The 17,683-nt window shown below is 43.2% G+C and overlaps 1 protein-coding gene across 2 annotated transcripts; it reads left to right on the top strand.

The window, feature by feature from the left end:
• The first annotated feature begins 1,506 nt into the window (after positions 1-1,506).
• On the top strand, positions 1,507-17,512 carry cltca (clathrin, heavy chain a (Hc)). 2 transcript variants are annotated; one of them, XM_061298588.1, is made up of 30 exons: positions 1,507-1,789; positions 4,153-4,360; positions 6,559-6,827; positions 7,213-7,374; positions 7,455-7,568; positions 7,724-7,897; positions 8,913-9,110; positions 9,199-9,399; positions 9,478-9,630; positions 9,714-9,836; positions 9,989-10,126; positions 10,208-10,372; positions 10,468-10,648; positions 10,821-10,984; positions 12,116-12,241; positions 12,316-12,458; positions 12,623-12,857; positions 12,947-13,069; positions 13,136-13,281; positions 13,377-13,560; positions 13,621-13,813; positions 14,071-14,228; positions 14,309-14,581; positions 14,701-15,018; positions 15,099-15,230; positions 15,304-15,414; positions 15,494-15,664; positions 15,746-15,967; positions 16,168-16,243; positions 16,359-17,512. In XM_061298588.1, exons 1-30 carry the CDS (start codon positions 1,748-1,750, stop codon positions 16,493-16,495), a joined length of 5,040 nt encoding a protein of 1,679 aa, XP_061154572.1. In that variant the 5' UTR covers positions 1,507-1,747; the 3' UTR covers positions 16,496-17,512. The 2 variants fall into 2 exon arrangements, with proteins under 2 accessions (XP_061154572.1, XP_061154573.1); XM_061298589.1 differs by lacking the exon at positions 1,507-1,789 and having other exon boundaries at positions 4,221-4,360; positions 4,656-6,827.
• The last annotated feature ends 171 nt before the right edge of the window (positions 17,513-17,683 follow it).

Here is a 17,683-nt window from a genome sequence, read left to right as displayed (position 1 = left end):
CTACAGTTTTTTTTTTTTTTTTTGTAATAGCCCAAGACCATGACCTCCTATATGATATCCTTAGAGTCCGAAGGCCACAATTGTGACATACTTCACTTCTCTTTATGAGTGTCATGGCTGTAGTGTTCAAGGCAACATATCATTACATAAAACAAAATACAAACAAATCATTGGGTATGTGTGCACTATACTGTGTGCAGCAATTTCTTTTAGCCTTTAGTTAATCAAGAAACATCGAATTGAGATTAATAACATTCATTTAAAGGAAGCCGCCAACAAACTATAGTTACATCTTTAGATCGCTCGCCACCTTTGATACTTTTTTTGAAGCTGCACGCAAAAGGTCAAGACAAGGATGTCTATCCGGCTAACAAACAGGCAATATTAAACAATTAGAGTTTTAGAACAGATCAACGTATATGGTAACTCAGCAAAAAGGAAGAACAAGGAAAAAAGAACAAATCTGTAGAAATTTAAGCTTGCTTACCCAGCAGTTTGTTTTACATTGAGCAATGAAGGTAACATCCTCTGGTCAAAGAAATTGTGGATGTTAAAAGGGGAAATGAGGACTTGGGTACTCGCTGTGGCCGACTTACTACACTGAAGTGACCCAAAACTTTCTTTATTTCTTTGTTTGTCTGTTTACAAAGGAACCATGGATTCCCCCCCCCCCCCCAAAAAAAAACCCACCATGATGCCAAGGCAAAAATAGATTTTATTAAATAATTAACATGTAAATAATACTGTATGTTAAATACCAACATTGAAAGCAAAGGTCTTTTTAGTGGTGACCCACCATGAGCCAAGTTGTAGTGGCCCAGACAGAAATAGTACTGGCCCCTTATAGTCATGATATAATATGATACATTTCAATGACTGTGGATCATTTTCAGAATGATAAAAACGTAACTAATTAGGGTATTTGGAAATTCCTGATTCTTTTGGGGGTCATTGATACAGATCAATATCAGACGTCTCTCTGGGGCCCCCCTCCAAGACACCAGCCCGTAACAGCGATTAAGGAGCCCTAAATATGGGGGATTCTTGACACACTACAATTGCTGTATCTAAAGCAGTGCCATTATTTTGTCTTTGATATGGGGCAACGGCAACTTTCGTTTGGGCTCTTGCCAGCCATGTTGCAGCAGACTTACTCCCCCGATTACTTAAAAACTACTACAAGTAAAAATTTGGAATACAATTCATCCTGTTATTTCTAATTGGTCGGCAGGAACAAGTGCTTAACACGTAACGTCCTTTTACACAGACGAATGATGTGGCAAAAATCAAGGCGCGAAGAAAAAGAAATAGTTCCCTAGATTTATTTGTGTTCTGTAACTTCCTTTTGTCCTATATTTTGAATTCGTTGTTTTGATCGAATAACCTATTAATAATACTGCTGAAATACCAATGGAAGAGCGTACGTGACCGACAAAAATGCACTTTTTACAAAATGTTAATTTGTATTCATCCGCCAGGCTGAGCACTTCCATTTCCGGGATGTTTTCTATACTTGCTAACCTCCACCGCCATTGCGGATCCACTGAGTCGGTATAGTGGCAGCCCGCCGTTGGTCAAGGGAAGCGCGCTAGACTCGAGCGATTCGAAGCGTACCATCACAACGACAGCACTTTCATTTCTCTTTGGAACCTCTGAATCTAGGTTTCCTGGCTGTTCGGCTGGGATCTGAGAGACACCGTAGTTTGTTAGCGTTCGAGGAAAGCGGAGGAGAGGGAGAGAACCCGCCATGGCTCAGATCCTGCCAATTCGTTTTCAGGAGCACCTGCAGGTACATTGATGAATTAATCCCCTGGTTTATGTGTGGCTTTCATTCATCCTCAATCACTTTGAATTATCTTGTGGCGTTAAGACTTTCTGATCTAAGGCAAACATTGCTAACAAGTAAAGTTAGCCTCGCAAGCTATGCTAACTAGCCAAGCTGGGTGGATGACGTTTATCTGGCTTAGCATCTAGCAATCTTGCTAACAGTTTCGTGAGCCGACCTTGTTCGCTTTAATGTGATCTTTGAATATTATTGTTGATTGAAATGATATGGGTGACTTAAACTGGGCATTTGCTGTACTTGACAGGGCCGATACGTAAAGTAGAGCGCTTGTATCTTGGAAAGTTGACTGTTTTAAAAAGCATGTACTCGTACAACTGTCTCCAACACAATGATTAATTTTAATGATTGTGTTACGTCTACCTGTTTTCTTTGCTTTGAAATATTTTTTCAACTCGAAATTGTATGACCGTTAAGGAAACGTTATTTGAATGCCTTACAAAGTATCGGCGTCGCATTGGAACGCCTTAAAACATGCATGAGTTGTATTGGTAGAATGAGTCATGTGATGTCTTTAAACTTTGTGCTCAGGGTAGGAGTAAATTATTACCCTTTTAATATGACACTAATGTATTTAATGTCAAGGTTTCAAAATGTAGGGGTGAATGCAAATACTGCATTTTTGACAATTCACTTGGTCCTTAACATAAGGAGGAAGTAAAGTAAAATCCGTTCCTAAAACTGTTCTATGCAGCCCCACTTGTCTAAACATGGTATTGTGGTTAGTATTGTGTTAGTGTGATATGATTTTAGTGTCAAAATACAGCCAATTTCTTTCATTTTGCAGCTTTCTGTCAATTGAAAATGACACGAGTGGATCGCTGATCAGGTAACAATTAGGTGACACCTGTTTTCTCCGTTTGGTCAGGTGACATTCACAAGTTGAGCCGTGATTGGTCATTACCTGGGCAATGAGCACCTGTCTCACCTGTGTCAAAATGGCCACCCCATGATATGGATAAAAAATGGATCAGTACACTGATTTGGTCCAAGACAAATGCGTTTATACGTGAGTGGGAGTGCGGAGAACAGCTTCAAGCAACCACACTTACTTGGAAGGCCCTGTCATATCAATAAAATCTTAATTGATGCATGGATTATTATGCCCAACCCTAGTTGGTATGCAAACCAAATGGGTGTCATGAAATAGTTTCTCACCCAGCAGTTACAAATCTTCCCCTTTTCAGTCTTAACAAGCACGAGTTGTCATGCTAAGCTTGCATTTTCATACATCATCCATTTCTGTAGAATGGTGCCAACTTATGTTAAGTGGACTTTAAATTGCCTGGATGTCAAATAAGGTGTTTGTCACATGATCCATGCACTGTTCTGATTGGTCGTTGGTTTAACTGTGATCTGCAATAGTAGTCTTATAAATGGCTTTTAAGTTCAACTGCATATTTTGACTCAGCAAGTGGATTTGGAAAATGTTTAAAAGAAAAAAAGCCACGCTGGCCTTTTTCAAATGCACAATTTCATTTTGTTGTACGAGTTTATTGTACCGTGGCATTTGAACTTTGCTTGTAACAGACCTGGCTGGTGTCCCGTGACTTGCTGGCAAGGATACAGACAGCTATGCTCAAGACTTTGACATTCTGCAGCGTTGTTTTAAGTGAGAGAGAGATTGCGTTTGGGAGAAAAAGGAAACTGAGTAGCCACAACTTTTCCACTTTTTGAGGTTTTCAGAGGACTAGATGAATGAACAAATGTTCCTCTCCTTTGCATTTTGTGCAGTATTTTTGCTCCACGCTCTTGAGCTGCTCACATGTCACCCACCATTGTCACATGGTGTAGTGGAGGAGGCTGAACTTGGCAGGCCTGTTGTTTCAATCTCGATGGACAATGGTCCCAAGTTTCCTGTTGTGGAATATGGCGATGAAGTGGTGCAAGGCTCAGCACATTACATAGCACCCCCCCCTGCCCTTCCTTGAACTTTTACATGTGATGATCATACACCGGATGATTTCTTTTATGTGCTGAGTAAGATGGTGTTTTCCTTTGAAGGAAATGGTAAGCAGGTTCTATCTAGCACTCAAACTGGCACTGGAGGTGTCGGGAAAGATCCTCTTGAATAACCACTGTCTTAATGTCGCGGCTTCTCGCTTGGATAATTACTTTACCACACGCAAGTGCACAATCCCCCCCCCAGCCATGCTATTGAACTTAACTGTTGAGAGGAAAGTCGTTTTAACGGACTGCTTTCCAAAGAAATGATAACAACTGTCAGTGCTTACCGGTGGAAACGGTTGAAATTGCTTTTCTTTTCTTTCAATACTTACCCCCCCCCCCCCCCCCCCCCGCCTTCGTAGCTCCAAAATCTGGGAATCAACCCATCCAACATAGGCTTCAGCACCCTAACCATGGAGTCTGATAAATTCATCTGCATCCGGGAGAAAGTTGGCGAGCAGACTCAGGTGGTGATCATTGACATGGCCGATCCAAACACACCAATCCGCAGGCCTATCTCAGCAGACAGCGCCATTATGAATCCAGCAAGCAAGGTCATTGCACTCAAAGGTAAGACCTAATATTTACAATACAGTGCTGCGTTATCAGATGTTGTTCAGCCTTGATGTATTTCCGAGTAGTGTTTCACTATGGAAGCAAAGCTTTTTTTGTCAGCTAATTTAGCGTAGCCCTTTAAATCAGTAGGTATGTTGAATGAACATTTGTCCTAGAACTGTTAGAAGTAGCATATATATATATATATTTTTAAAATTCCTTTTTGTTAAGCATCCATGATTGCTTTGACTTTTTTTGTGTTGTCTTTTTGTGCTCTTTGTTTTTCTTTACCGCTTTCTTGTGTTTGCAGACGGTGAGTTAAAATTACACTTTCATACTATGGAAGTCAAATCCTGTTTTGAAAGAGACTTCTGAATGATGCAATCAATTCAGTCAACCCAGCAGAAGTAAAACTGAGCAGAAAGACATGGTGAGGTTTTGGTCCAATTTCTTCCAAGGTGGACCGACCAACACCAACCCTCGTAATTTGCCCTATTCATGTTTGGACCTTTTCGTCAGAGTTCCATCTAACTAAACAGGATTTATCTTTCATGACTTATAGCTTGCTGGCATTCCATCATATATATTTTTTTCCTTAAACATAAAAGTGATTGAACCTATTTTACATATGCCGTTATTGGTATGTTAATTTAGTTCTTAATTTTCATTTTAAATCCATGCTGTCTTTCCAATATGTTGCCTTTTTCCTGATTGTGTTTGATACCTTAATTTTGCATTTTTTTGACACACCAAGAGTTGAGTCGAAGGAATACACTGTCTTTATAAATTAGAGTACACTTGCAAGCAAGAAGCATAATGACACCATTATTATAATATAAACCTTTTTTTTTTTAATACATATTCTTTAGTGTACCGACATAACCAAACCGGTTCTATAACATGACAAATTATGGATCAGTCAGTTGGATTGTTTTAATGTTAAGAGAGCCATAATCCGCATGTAGCGCTTCACATTACTTCAATCTGTAGTCAGTACTGGTCTTTGTATCATAAACAAGTCAAGCACTCGCCATTCGCCCACCCACTAGTTCTTGCTGTTGCATCCTTAACAATTCTTTATAACTGTCATTTGACACCTTCAAACTAGGAATAGTCACAATTCTCACCCGATCCCGCGATTTACTCTATTGCCCCGCGCTTGCTCATTGAAATTTGGCTGCTGCAAATTGTTTGACCGTCGGGGCTTAGCGATGGCAAAGTGATTGTGACGGGTGTGCTGTTTCACCTTGGTCTTTTGCATTCTTTCACCTGTAATGAGTTGTGATCAAAAAAGGACGTCACATGGCTTCTTAATAAAGCTTGAACTCACTGAATTTTAACACCCAACTAATTAAACACAATGCAGGTGAGTAAATTTAACATATTTTACCACGCCGCCCGTAAGCAATTTATCGACGAAATTAAATGCTGGAAAGTGTTCCTTGAATTTTCCGGAAAGACCCTTTAATATTTTATTTTTTTTATTAATATTCCCCTACCCGCCTAACTGCATTGTCTGACACAATGTTGGACATAACATTTCGGTGCAAATCCTTTTGTGAGCAATGCACAAGCTTTGGTAAAATGATCAAATTTGGTTTGGGCTTTTAAATCTACAAACATTTCAATGGCATCATAACTCCGGTATCTGAACAGTTATTGTATCAAGTTATTGTTGAATGCAGTAATACAAATAAGGGAATCATGTTCTGAGTTGCAGCAGGGCAGGTGGATTCAAGGTGAACTACCAAGGTCAAGGTACAGAAATTTAGTTAGAGAAATCATAGTGGGGTTTTTTTTCTCCCTGAAAGGTCCTGCGACAAAATATTAAGCTAACGGCACCAGCAATGTTATCAAAGTTTTTTTTTTTTGAATGACCTATTCTAGTTATTTAAATGACCTTGGTAGGTTTTCTCTTTTCAACGGAGGCGTGCCAAAAATGATCCCCATGTGGATTTTAAATTCATCTTCCCTTAGGCAATTCACAGCAGAACGTGATTGACTTGTCCTTTATTTTGATCGTGTAACATTTCATTCATACTGAATGCCATTTCTGACTGCAGCATGTATGGCCGTTGTTGCCTGATCAAAAATTCTTTTGATTTCATTGTCCTTTACTGTCGATGTTTTGTCTTTCCTCTTTTATGAATTTGTGGCTTTAAAATCTAACGACCTTTTTGGGTGTGGCTTTTTTTTCCCCCTCCCATGTTTAGCTGCCAAAACCCTTCAGATTTTCAACATTGAAATGAAGAGCAAAATGAAAGCGCACACCATGACGGACGACGTCACCTTTTGGAAGTGGATTTCCCTCAATACAGTTGCACTTGTGACTGACACCGCCGTCTATCATTGGAGCATGGAGGGTGACTCGCAGCCCGTCAAAGTCTTTGACCGCCACTCCAGCCTGGCAGGCTGCCAGATTATCAACTACCGCACTGATGCCAAGCAGAAGTGGCTTCTGCTCATTGGTATTTCCGCACAGGTAATTTCTCATCTCAATTTTGTTTCATTTGCAAGCATGATGTTGCAGCTCTACTACTTCCTGGTAGTTGCTACCGAACATCCATCCATTTCCTGTCCGAGCAGGCTTTGAGGTGAAGGCGTGGTACTCCCAGAACTGGTTGCCGCCCACTCATAGACGAGTGCTACCGAACAATGCGGACCAAAGCCAGCAGACATTCCAACCATTTATTTCCCTTGCAATAATGACACTTGGCTAATTTGCACATCCCTGTAGTTGTCTGAACATTACTATGGCCCATTGTAGTTCAGTAGGGACATTTTTAGAAGTATTAAAGTCTGAAAGGAGACAATTGGTCCTAAACCTGTTCAGCAAATAATTTGTGGTTCTCTTCCATCCAAACTAGCAAAACCGAGTGGTGGGAGCCATGCAGTTGTATTCTGTGGATAGGAAGGTTTCTCAGCCCATTGAAGGACACGCTGCCAGCTTTGCCCAGTTCAAGATGGAGGGCAATACTGAGGAGTCTACACTTTTCTGTTTTGCCGTTAGAAGTCAGGCTGGTGGGAAGGTAAGTGGGCAGGAATCATGGAAAATGGTTGCCATGCAGTTGGCATTTCCATTGTCATTTTTTTCCCCCTACTTGTGTAGTTGCACATCATCGAAGTGGGAATCCCACCAACTGGCAACCAACCATTTCCAAAGAAAGCAGTGGATGTCTTCTTCCCTCCAGAGGCCCAGAACGACTTCCCTGTCGCCATGCAGGTGATATGTTTTTCGAATGAAATGCATGGTTTTATTATGCACCTACATTTTGGATTGCTTTAGTATAAAACAGGGTTATCCCATTTCATATTATGGAACAAATTTGGAATTTGAGCCACAGTTTTCTCCTTACACTTTTTTTTTTTTTTTAACAGATAAGCTCCAAGCAAGATGTCGTTTTCCTCATCACTAAATATGGCTACATTCACCTGTATGACTTGGAAACGGGCACCTGCATCTATATGAACCGCATCAGTGGAGAGACTATCTTTGTCACAGCTCCCCATGAAGCCACCTCAGGTATCATTGGGGTCAACAGAAAGGGACAGGTAAGTGCACCAAGGGGCAATCATCAATAGCATTATTGTAATTGATTTGGAAACATCTTCAACTTTAAAGTACTGATACATACTGTTGCTTTTCAAAACCTAGAAAGCCCTTCCATTTGACATGCATAAGCGTTTGCTTCTGTTCTCAATGACAGTATCTTCTCGGAGCTGCCGCGTGCATGACAGCAGTGTAAATTATGCAAGGTGTAGCGTTTCACACACAGGGAGGGAGTCGCGCGCTGTTCCAGTGTTACTGTAAAGCTGAACCAGAAAGGAGAACTGGATCCAGGCAGCTGATGAAGAGTATTCCACTCAGCCTATGTAGCGCATGAATAATTGACGGGAGTGAGGAAAACTGATCCGAAGGCAGTGGTGGTTCTGGATGCGTGTCTGTGTGGATAGCTGTGATCCGGAAAATATTGGAGTTTCAGTTTTGGAAATAGGTTGAGAGAAATATTGGTAACCTGATGCAAAGTCATTCAAGTAGTAGCCAATTTGGCGTTTACCTCTCAATATAAGCAACAGAGGCTGCATTGGTGGTAAGAAGAATGAGGTCTAATCCACTATGGTAATGGGCTGGAGGTCTGACCTGCTGAGCTTGTTTGGGGGTCCAACACAGACAGTCTTTCTCCTTGACACCCCCTCCCCCACCTGCCTTATACCACTACTTCTTTCTACTCCCCTTTCATTCAGATGCCAGACTGCTCACAAAAAAAGCGTGCGTGACACTGACCCACTCAAAATCCATTTGTATTCAGGAGCCAAAGCCCAAGGCCAGACAGAGATTTAATGTGACCCACTGTGAGATTCAGCCCAGTTTGCTTTAGAGTGTTATGAAGGTATTTGTCATATGCTTGCAAGGTTTGTTCAAAGGCCATCAGGTACGGATTGGACTGCGTGGAAGGCAACGGAAAATGCATGTTGTCGAATTTTCCTTTAAGTTGGATAATCAAATACGCCCCTTGTATATCAAAAGATTTGACTGAAATGTTCCTTCTACGTCCATTTAAAACAGGTGCTGTCTGTCTGTGTGGAGGAAGAAAACATCATACCATACATCACCAATGTGCTGCAGAATCCAGATCTGGCTCTACGGTTGGCCGTCCGCAACAACCTCGCTGGTGCCGAAGAACTCTTTGCCCGCAAATTTAACAACCTGTTTGCGGCTGGCAACCACTCCGAAGCTGCTAAGGTGGCTGCCAACGCACCAAAGGTATTCTCCTTGACAGGTTGCATTCATCATAATTAGAAGGAAGGAGTCCATGACCAAGTTGCTGCTCTTCCTTATTTTTTCTTGTCAGGGTATTTTGCGAACCCCGGACACCATCCGCCGCTTCCAAGGCGTGCCCACTCAAGCAGGACAGACTTCTCCTCTGCTGCAGTACTTTGGGATCTTGTTGGACCAGGGCCAGCTTAACAAATTTGAATCCCTGGAGCTTTGCAGGCCTGTTCTCCAGCAGGGAAGAAAGCAGCTTTTGGAAAAGTGGCTCAAGGAAGACAAGGTATTTAATGTCTGGATGAATTTATGTCCACCAAGGGAAACTCTCAAGTAATGTGCCCTTCCTACTTGTCATTTTTAGTTGGAGTGCTCTGAGGAGCTTGGGGACCTGGTGAAGGCAGTGGATCCCACCTTGGCGCTTAGTGTCTACCTTAGGGCCAATGTTCCTAACAAGGTCATTCAGTGTTTTGCGGAGACTGGCCAGTTCCCCAAGATTGTCCTTTATGCCAAAAAGGTATGTTGAGCTGGCTAATTTGTTCAATTACAAATAGCCCCACTGAAGTGACAATTAATACCCCTCCCCCCTTCTTTTTACAGGTGGGCTACACTCCAGACTGGATATTTCTTCTTAGGAACGTCATGCGGATCAACCCAGAACAAGGCCTACAGTTTGCCCAGATGCTGGTGCAGGATGAAGAGCCCCTGGCTGACATCACACAGGTTAGAATTTAATAACCATATTCGTTTTGGAATGATTCCTTCAATTTTCTGTGTGACTAAAAGCTCTTTTTCCAACTAGAATTCGCCAGACATGAGGTGCAGGTAATCTGTTCTCTAATCCCAGTTGTCATCTCCCATTTGTGTGTGCTCAGATTGTGGACGTGTTCATGGAATACAATCTAATCCAGCAGTGCACCTCATTCCTGCTAGATGCCCTTAAGAACAACAGACCATCAGAGGGACCTCTGCAGACCCGCCTCCTGGAGATGAACCTCATGCATGCCCCTCAGGTTGGATGGATGGATACATGGTCTGCAGAAAGGATGTACTTCCAAGTTAACCTTTTATTGCTTTTGTGTCGTTGTCTCCAGGTTGCTGATGCTATCCTGGGCAACCAAATGTTCACCAACTATGACCGAGCACACATTGCCCAACTTTGTGAGAAGGCCGGACTGCTGCAAAGGGCATTGGAGCACTACACGGACCTGTATGACATTAAGCGGGCTGTGGTGCACACGCACCTTCTCAACCCTGAGGTAGAACTACTCCAATCATCTGCTCCTCTTCAATGTCATCAATTCCAAGGCAGTATGAACATGACAAAAACTGCTGTACCCTCTCCAAATTCCAGTGGCTGGTGAATTTCTTTGGCTCACTGTCTGTGGAGGACTCTTTGGAATGCCTCAGGGCCATGCTGTCAGCCAACATACGGCAGAATCTGCAGATATGCGTGCAGGTGGCCTCCAAGTACCACGAGCAACTCACCACACAGTCTCTCACAGAGCTTTTTGAATCTTTCAAGAGCTTTGAAGGTGAGATCATTTTAAATAATCTTTGTCAGTCTTCTAACATGTTTTCAAGCTAATTTGGCTTGGGGGAAAAAAAGATTGACGGCATGAGACCTTTTCCATCATTTATTGCTACTACTATGAAATTCATTTGAAAAATGTCACGTCGTTTCATGTAAATTGTCCTGTCTTTCAGGTCTCTTCTACTTTTTGGGCTCCATTGTCAACTTCAGCCAAGACCCCGAGGTTCACTTCAAGTACATCCAGGCTGCTTGCAAGACGGGCCAGATCAAAGAAGTGGAGCGCATCTGTCGAGAGAGCAACTGTTACGACCCTGAGCGTGTCAAGAATTTCCTGAAGGTTATTTTACACCTTTGTCTCCAGATTGCTTAAATATCTTTCATCACTTTGTTGTGAACTTGACATTAGAACACTCTTCAAATGGTGCAGCCACACATTTTGACAGACAATATAACTTTACTCACCGGTATAATATAGGGTTTACTCAAAATGCAGGTGACCAGCAGTTGTGACAGTTGTTTTGCCATGGCTGTATTATATTGCCCTCTGCTGGCAGGGGCACACACAGCAGAGGGAGACTACAAATTTGTCATGATTGATAGTTACGTTTTTATTCAGTGCAATAAGTCACCTCCTCTCCTTTCAGTTATATGGTACGAATGATTTTTATCCCAGAGTTGCTTCTGATGATGGCACTCAACCCAATTGAGTGTTTTATGTTTTTATTGGTTTGCAAATGTTAAACTAATTACCACTATAGTGGTGAATTACTTTTTCATGTGCTTTTCCTCTGTCTTTGGAATGACAGGACATGTATCAGGTAAATCTGTCTTCCCACATAGTAAAGCATCTATTCCTTTTTTTTCGTTATCAGCCCTGGTCTCTATCTTGAAGCAGAAAAATTTAAACTGGCATTTGGACCTTTGTATGATCTCGTGCACCATAAATCCATCCATGCACAGGGATGCAGCAAGTACTCTCATATCTTGAGTTGCTCTTAGCTGTCTGCCTCTTATGACTGCAGTCATTGGCGTACTAGCTAGTTCCCTGCACTCCTTTTGTGAATGAAATTGTCTGGTACGCATTAGTATACAGTGCCTAGTTTTTCAGTAGAGCCTCAAGTCGGTCCAGCATGTTATTGGATTATACAGATTGCACAATCCCACTTTGTTAATCCTGTGTGGACGGGTGCAATGTGTCAAGCACGCACCAGTGCATCATGGTTCAGAGGACCAGCACTGGCCTCTGAAATAGGGAAGCGGCTACTACGAGGATGTTAAAGTTGCAAGCGCTGCATCACACGTGCTGGGTCAACATATCTCGTAAAGTTTGATGAAATCATTGAGCTGTGTTTGTCTCAATGTGCACAATTCAGTGTGGTAATAATACAAAACACTTGCTTCACTGTCTTGTGTAGTTAGTTGCAGTGGCAATAAAGCACCTTTTTCTCTCTCACTTTGTCCTGGACAGGAAGCAAAATTGACCGACCAGCTTCCCCTCATCATCGTTTGCGACCGTTTTGACTTTGTCCACGACTTGGTCCTGTACTTGTACCGCAACAACCTGCAGAAGTACATTGAGATCTATGTTCAGAAGGTAAGGCTAAAAATAAATGGGAGAAGCGACTTGACAGGCTTGCGATGCAAACTTGAGCCTCATCTGTCTTGTAGGTAAACCCAAGTCGTCTGCCTGTGGTGATTGGGGGTCTCTTGGATGTGGACTGCTCAGAAGATGTCATTAAGAGCCTGATTCTGGTAGTCAGGGGGCAGTTTTCAACTGATGAACTTGTGGCTGAGGTGGAAAAGAGGAACAGGTACAGCGGTATAGTGCTAAACAAAACTCTTCTCTCACCTCTTAAATTATTGATTGCTTCCAATTTTGTTGGAATCAGACCTTTTTCTTTTAAACACATGGGATACTGTGAAGATAGGGAACCAGGCTCTCACATCAAACTGTTTCTATTGTGTGTTTTTAAAGACTGAAGCTGCTGCTGCCATGGCTGGAGTCTCGCATCCACGAGGGCTGCGAAGAGCCAGCTACCCACAATGCCCTGGCCAAGATCTACATCGACAGCAACAACAACCCAGAACGCTTCCTGAGGGAAAACCCATTCTACGATAGCCGCGTGGTGGGCAAGTACTGCGAGAAGAGAGACCCCCACCTAGCCTGTGTGGCCTACGAGAGGGGGCAGTGCGACCAGGAGTTGATCAATGTAAGGCATTTAATTAAGAGGAAGAGAATGCATATGAAATTGTATCGTCGGAATATTGGGAGGGAGACAAATTGTTTCTTTCCACACAGGTCTGCAATGAGAACTCGCTGTTCAAGAGCTTATCTCGTTACCTGGTGCGTCGCAAGGATCCTGAGCTCTGGGCCAGCGTGCTGCTGGAAACAAACCCCTACCGACGACCACTTATCGACCAGGTATTCCCGAGATGATGGTCCGTGCCTTTTCGACTGTACGTCGCTAAGCTTTTTGATGTCTCTCAGGTGGTGCAGACAGCACTGTCAGAGACCCAGGACCCAGAAGAGGTGTCTGTCACAGTCAAGGCCTTCATGACTGCTGACTTGCCCAACGAGCTCATTGAGCTACTGGAGAAGATTGTGTTGGACAACTCTGTTTTCAGTGAACACAGGTATTTTCAATTGCAGCCTCTAGTGATATTTCTATTTCTGACAAATGTTCAAAAGAATTTGTGCTGAAAGTGTGCGTCTGGATTCTCGCCTGCAGAAATCTGCAGAATCTGCTGATCTTGACCGCGATCAAAGCTGACCGCACCCGTGTGATGGAGTACATCAACAGACTTGACAACTACGACGCTCCCGATATCGCCAACATCGCCATCAGCAACGAACTCTTTGAGGAGGCCTTTGCCATCTTCAAAAAGTTTGATGTCAACACATCGGCCGTGCAGGTAAGTCGTTATTGCTTTGTGTAGGAAGCGCAAGCATTTAACTTTTTTTTTTGTTTATAGGTGCTGATTGAACACATTAGCAACCTGGACCGGGCCTACGAGTTTGCAGAGCGCTGCAATGAACCTGCAGTGTGGAGCCAGCTGGCCAAGGCTCAACTCCAAAAGGGTCTCGTCAAAGAGGCCATAGACTCCTACATCAAAGCCGATGACCCCTCTGCATACATGGAGGTCGTCCAGGCTGCTGATAAGAGCGGTAAGGAGACAGGCCCACCAATTTTTGAGCAAACCTCCCAGGTCATAAAACAAGTCATAAACAGTAATGCCATCTGGTGGACAGACATTGAATAATTAAGGCGTTTTAGGGGATTAGGTTCAACAGTTTCAAAATAATCATTACCATGTGTAGGCCAGTGGCAGGTGCAAGAGGTCATCAAAATGTACTTAACTTTGGGTTGTGATTGTCACAAGAATTGGAGGATTTGTGTTTGCTAACTGTACGTTGTGTTTTAGGCAACTGGGAGGACTTGGTCAAATTCCTCCAAATGGCCCGTAAGAAGGCCCGTGAGTCCTATGTGGAGACAGAGCTGATCTTTGCGTTGGCCAAGACCAACCGCCTAGCCGAATTGGAGGAGTTCATCAACGGACCCAACAATGCTCACATTCAGCAGGCAAGCTGTGTTCTCTGTGGCTTATGCCAATGTTGTCCCTGTTCAATACGCAACCGCTTCTAAATAAGTTGATCTCATAGGTCGGCGACCGCTGCTACGACGAGAAGATGTACGAGGCTGCCAAGTTGTTGTACAACAACGTCTCCAACTTTGGTCGACTGGCCTCTACCCTCGTGCACCTGGGGGAATACCAGGCTGCCGTCGATGGCGCCCGCAAAGCCAACAGCACCCGTACTTGGAAGGAAGTCTGCTTTGCCTGCGTAGATGGAGAGGAATTCCGACTGGCTCAGATGTGCGGCCTCCACATTGTGGTGCATGCCGATGAACTCGAAGAGCTCATCAATTACTACCAAGTAAGAATGATTTCTCTTACTGTTAAGCACAATACAAGTTGATTTTTGACACTTGCCATGAAGTAAAATCAGCTTTTACCACTTAGTGACCTGAAGTGGTCTTCCACTTTCCCCTGCAGGACCGCGGTTACTTCGAGGAGCTGATCACCATGCTGGAGGCAGCTCTGGGCCTGGAGCGCGCACACATGGGCATGTTCACCGAGCTGGCCATCCTTTACTCCAAGTTCAAACCCCAGAAGATGAGGGAGCACCTGGAGCTGTTCTGGTCAAGAGTGAACATCCCCAAGGTCCTGAGAGCAGCGGAACAAGCACACCTGTGGGCCGAGCTGGTTTTCCTATATGACAAGTATGAGGAGTTTGACAACGCTATCATCACCATGATGAACCACCCGACAGATGCTTGGAAGGAAGGACAGTTCAAAGACATCGTCACTAAGGTAGATTTTGAATTTGTGTCTTAAAGGAAGAAGAGCATCATTTACGACGTGAATTCTGCTAACTGTCTCTCTCTCTGTAGGTGGCCAATGTGGAACTGTACTACAAAGCCACCCAGTTCTATTTGGAGTTCAAGCCCCTGTTATTGAACGATCTCCTCATAGTGCTGTCTCCAAGACTGGACCACTCTCGTGCCGTCAACTTCTTTAGCAAGGTACATTTTAGCTTCTCACCGTAAATTATGGTGGGGTGCACGCATCCACGTGTTGTTTTTCCCCGTTCCGCAGGTGAAACAGCTGCCTCTTGTTAAGCCCTACCTGCGCTCAGTGCAGAACCACAACAACAAGTCAGTCAATGAAGCACTTAACAACCTCTTCATCACAGAAGAGGACTATCAGGTAAGCAGGCTGCTTTTGTCATTGACTTCATTTTTTTGCTGGGAAAATATTCATTCATGTTATTTCAAATCCCTTTTAGGCTTTGAGGACATCCATAGACGCCTACGACAACTTTGACAACATTTCACTTGCGCAGCGTTTGGAAAACCACGAGCTGATTGAGTTCCGAAGAATTGCCGCGTATCTTTTCAAGGGCAACAACCGCTGGAAACAGAGTGTGGAGCTCTGTAAGAAGGACAGGCTTTACAAGGTGCGGTTCACTTTCTTTTTTTTTTTCTTTTTGGTGGGCGTGAGATTGTGACTTACATGTGCTGCCATGTGCTCCCTGCAGGATGCCATGCAGTACGCAGCAGAGTCCAAGGACACGGAGCTGGCCGAGGACCTGCTGTCCTGGTTCCTGCAGCAGAACAAGAATGAATGTTTTGCGGCGTGCTTGTTCTCCTGCTACGACCTGCTGCGGCCTGATGTGGTGCTCGAGACCTCCTGGAGGCACAACATCATGGACTTTTCTATGCCATATTTCATTCAGGTCATGAGAGAACACCTCACTAAGGTATGTCATTTATTTATTTTTTTATGTCAGTGCATGTCATCACAGATGGAACCGTAAAAATCATCTAAGTAGAGATTTTACTTTTCTGTGTAACCGTTTTGGATGTTTTAAATGGAAACATTTGTGTTAGCTTTTGGTGCGTTTAACAAGTTAATCTGATTTGTATGTGGCACTTAACCTTTATTGTTTTACTTTGGCAGGTGGACAAGCTCGAAACCTCAGAATCACTAAGAAAAGAAGAGGAACAAGCAACAGAGACGCAACCCATCGTCTATGGTAAGTCTTAATCCTCATTTGGACCAAATTTAAATACTTACGGGAAGAAAAAGCCAATATTGGCCCTTTCCCCACTTGTCTTCTCCTGAAGCTTTTGTCATGTCTATTTTTGCAGGCACACCACAGCTGATGCTGACAGCAGGCCCCAGCGTAGCTGTGCCCCCCCAGCAAGCATACGGCTACGGCTACCAGGCGCCCGCTGCCCCTTACGGTCAGCCCGCCCCCGCGCCAGGATTTGGCTACGGCATGTAAAAGATCCTTTTGTCCTGTTTATGTGCTGACTGGAGCTAGCATCCATCCGAGGTCCAAAAGTCCTTCAGTAGACCATCATTGTCCCTCCCTGCCCGCAACACGGAGCAAATTAGGGATCATGCAAAGAACCCCCCCCCCCCCCCCCATCCTTTTTTGTACTTTTCTCCCTTACAAGCTTTCATGAAGGACTATTGTTTTATTTGTTTTCAAAGATTTAATCACAACAGATTAATTTTCTCACATTCCGTATTGACTAGATTAATTTCTTCTATTTTATTTGAATGGTATGTGGTTTATGTACAATAGGGTGGGCGGGGGCCGGGCCAGGGGAAGAGCTAGTTCTCTTCTCAGTTGAGAAGCTTCTGATTTGCACACAGCAGTGAGAAGAAATTAATGTAGACTCTTTTCCTATTTGTCTGTGTGAGAACAGCTCCCTGACTGCATTCAATATTGTATATTCCGTCACAAAACCCGCTAGCGCTCCCTTTCTTTTGAACGTGTGACCGCCAGTCCGGAAACACTACATTGTTGTCTCGGTCATGTCCCCGCAAAACACTCTTCAGGGCTGAATGTTAAAGGAGAGGTTGACTTTTTCTCGTCTATGCAGGACTTTGTACAACATCCAGATTAGATTCCGTTGTGCTTAAATGCCATGACGGGGGATCATTCCAACTCAGGAGGGATAATGTACCCTCAATATGCTGCAGCTCATTTCTGCGCATTTTAGTCTGGGTCACTGCGGAAATTCTCCAAACAAATATACTCTAGTGGTTCAGAATTGTCACAGGACGTGTGGTAATTTGAAGTATATATATATATATATATATATAGAGAGCGAAACGTTTTCATCTATACAGAAAATCATTCATTCCTTTTTGAATTTATAATCCTGCCTAAATTATCCATGATAAAATTGTGCACTTACGATACTTGATTGTGCATAATCAGGATCATAATGTATGAAGCAGCGGTTTTGTTTTCCACTAAAAAAAATAAAGGCTTCTGGTTTGTCAAAAAGTATTTTTGTCTTAAATGTAAAAATGTCATTTTTCATATTGACACATTTTAAAAACATGACAATTTAACTGCAAGTGGACACATTAAAACCACTGAAATTTTGGTTACATTAGACCAGTGTGAGATTCAGTACTGATCCAATTTCACTTTATTAGTCAGAATAACTTTACC

The sequence above is a fragment of the Syngnathus typhle genome, linkage group LG15, assembly GCF_033458585.1.
Source record: "Syngnathus typhle isolate RoL2023-S1 ecotype Sweden linkage group LG15, RoL_Styp_1.0, whole genome shotgun sequence".
In the NCBI taxonomy this organism is placed as follows: Eukaryota; Metazoa; Chordata; class Actinopteri; order Syngnathiformes; family Syngnathidae; genus Syngnathus; species Syngnathus typhle.
Note: the sequence above shows the minus strand (reverse complement) of the source record. Positions and strands in the feature narration are given on the sequence as shown.

Bases quoted from the DNA above. Each gene is read 5' to 3' on its own strand.
- cltca (XM_061298588.1), top strand. From the start codon at position 1,748: ATGGCTCAGATCCTGCCAATTCGTTTTCAGGAGCACCTGCAG. The intron at 10,985-12,115 runs GTTATTTTACAC...TGTCCTGGACAG, and splicing joins GTGTCAAGAATTTCCTGAAG to GAAGCAAAATTGACCGACCA. The intron at 13,282-13,376 runs GTATTTTCAATT...TCTCGCCTGCAG, and splicing joins TCTGTTTTCAGTGAACACAG to AAATCTGCAGAATCTGCTGA.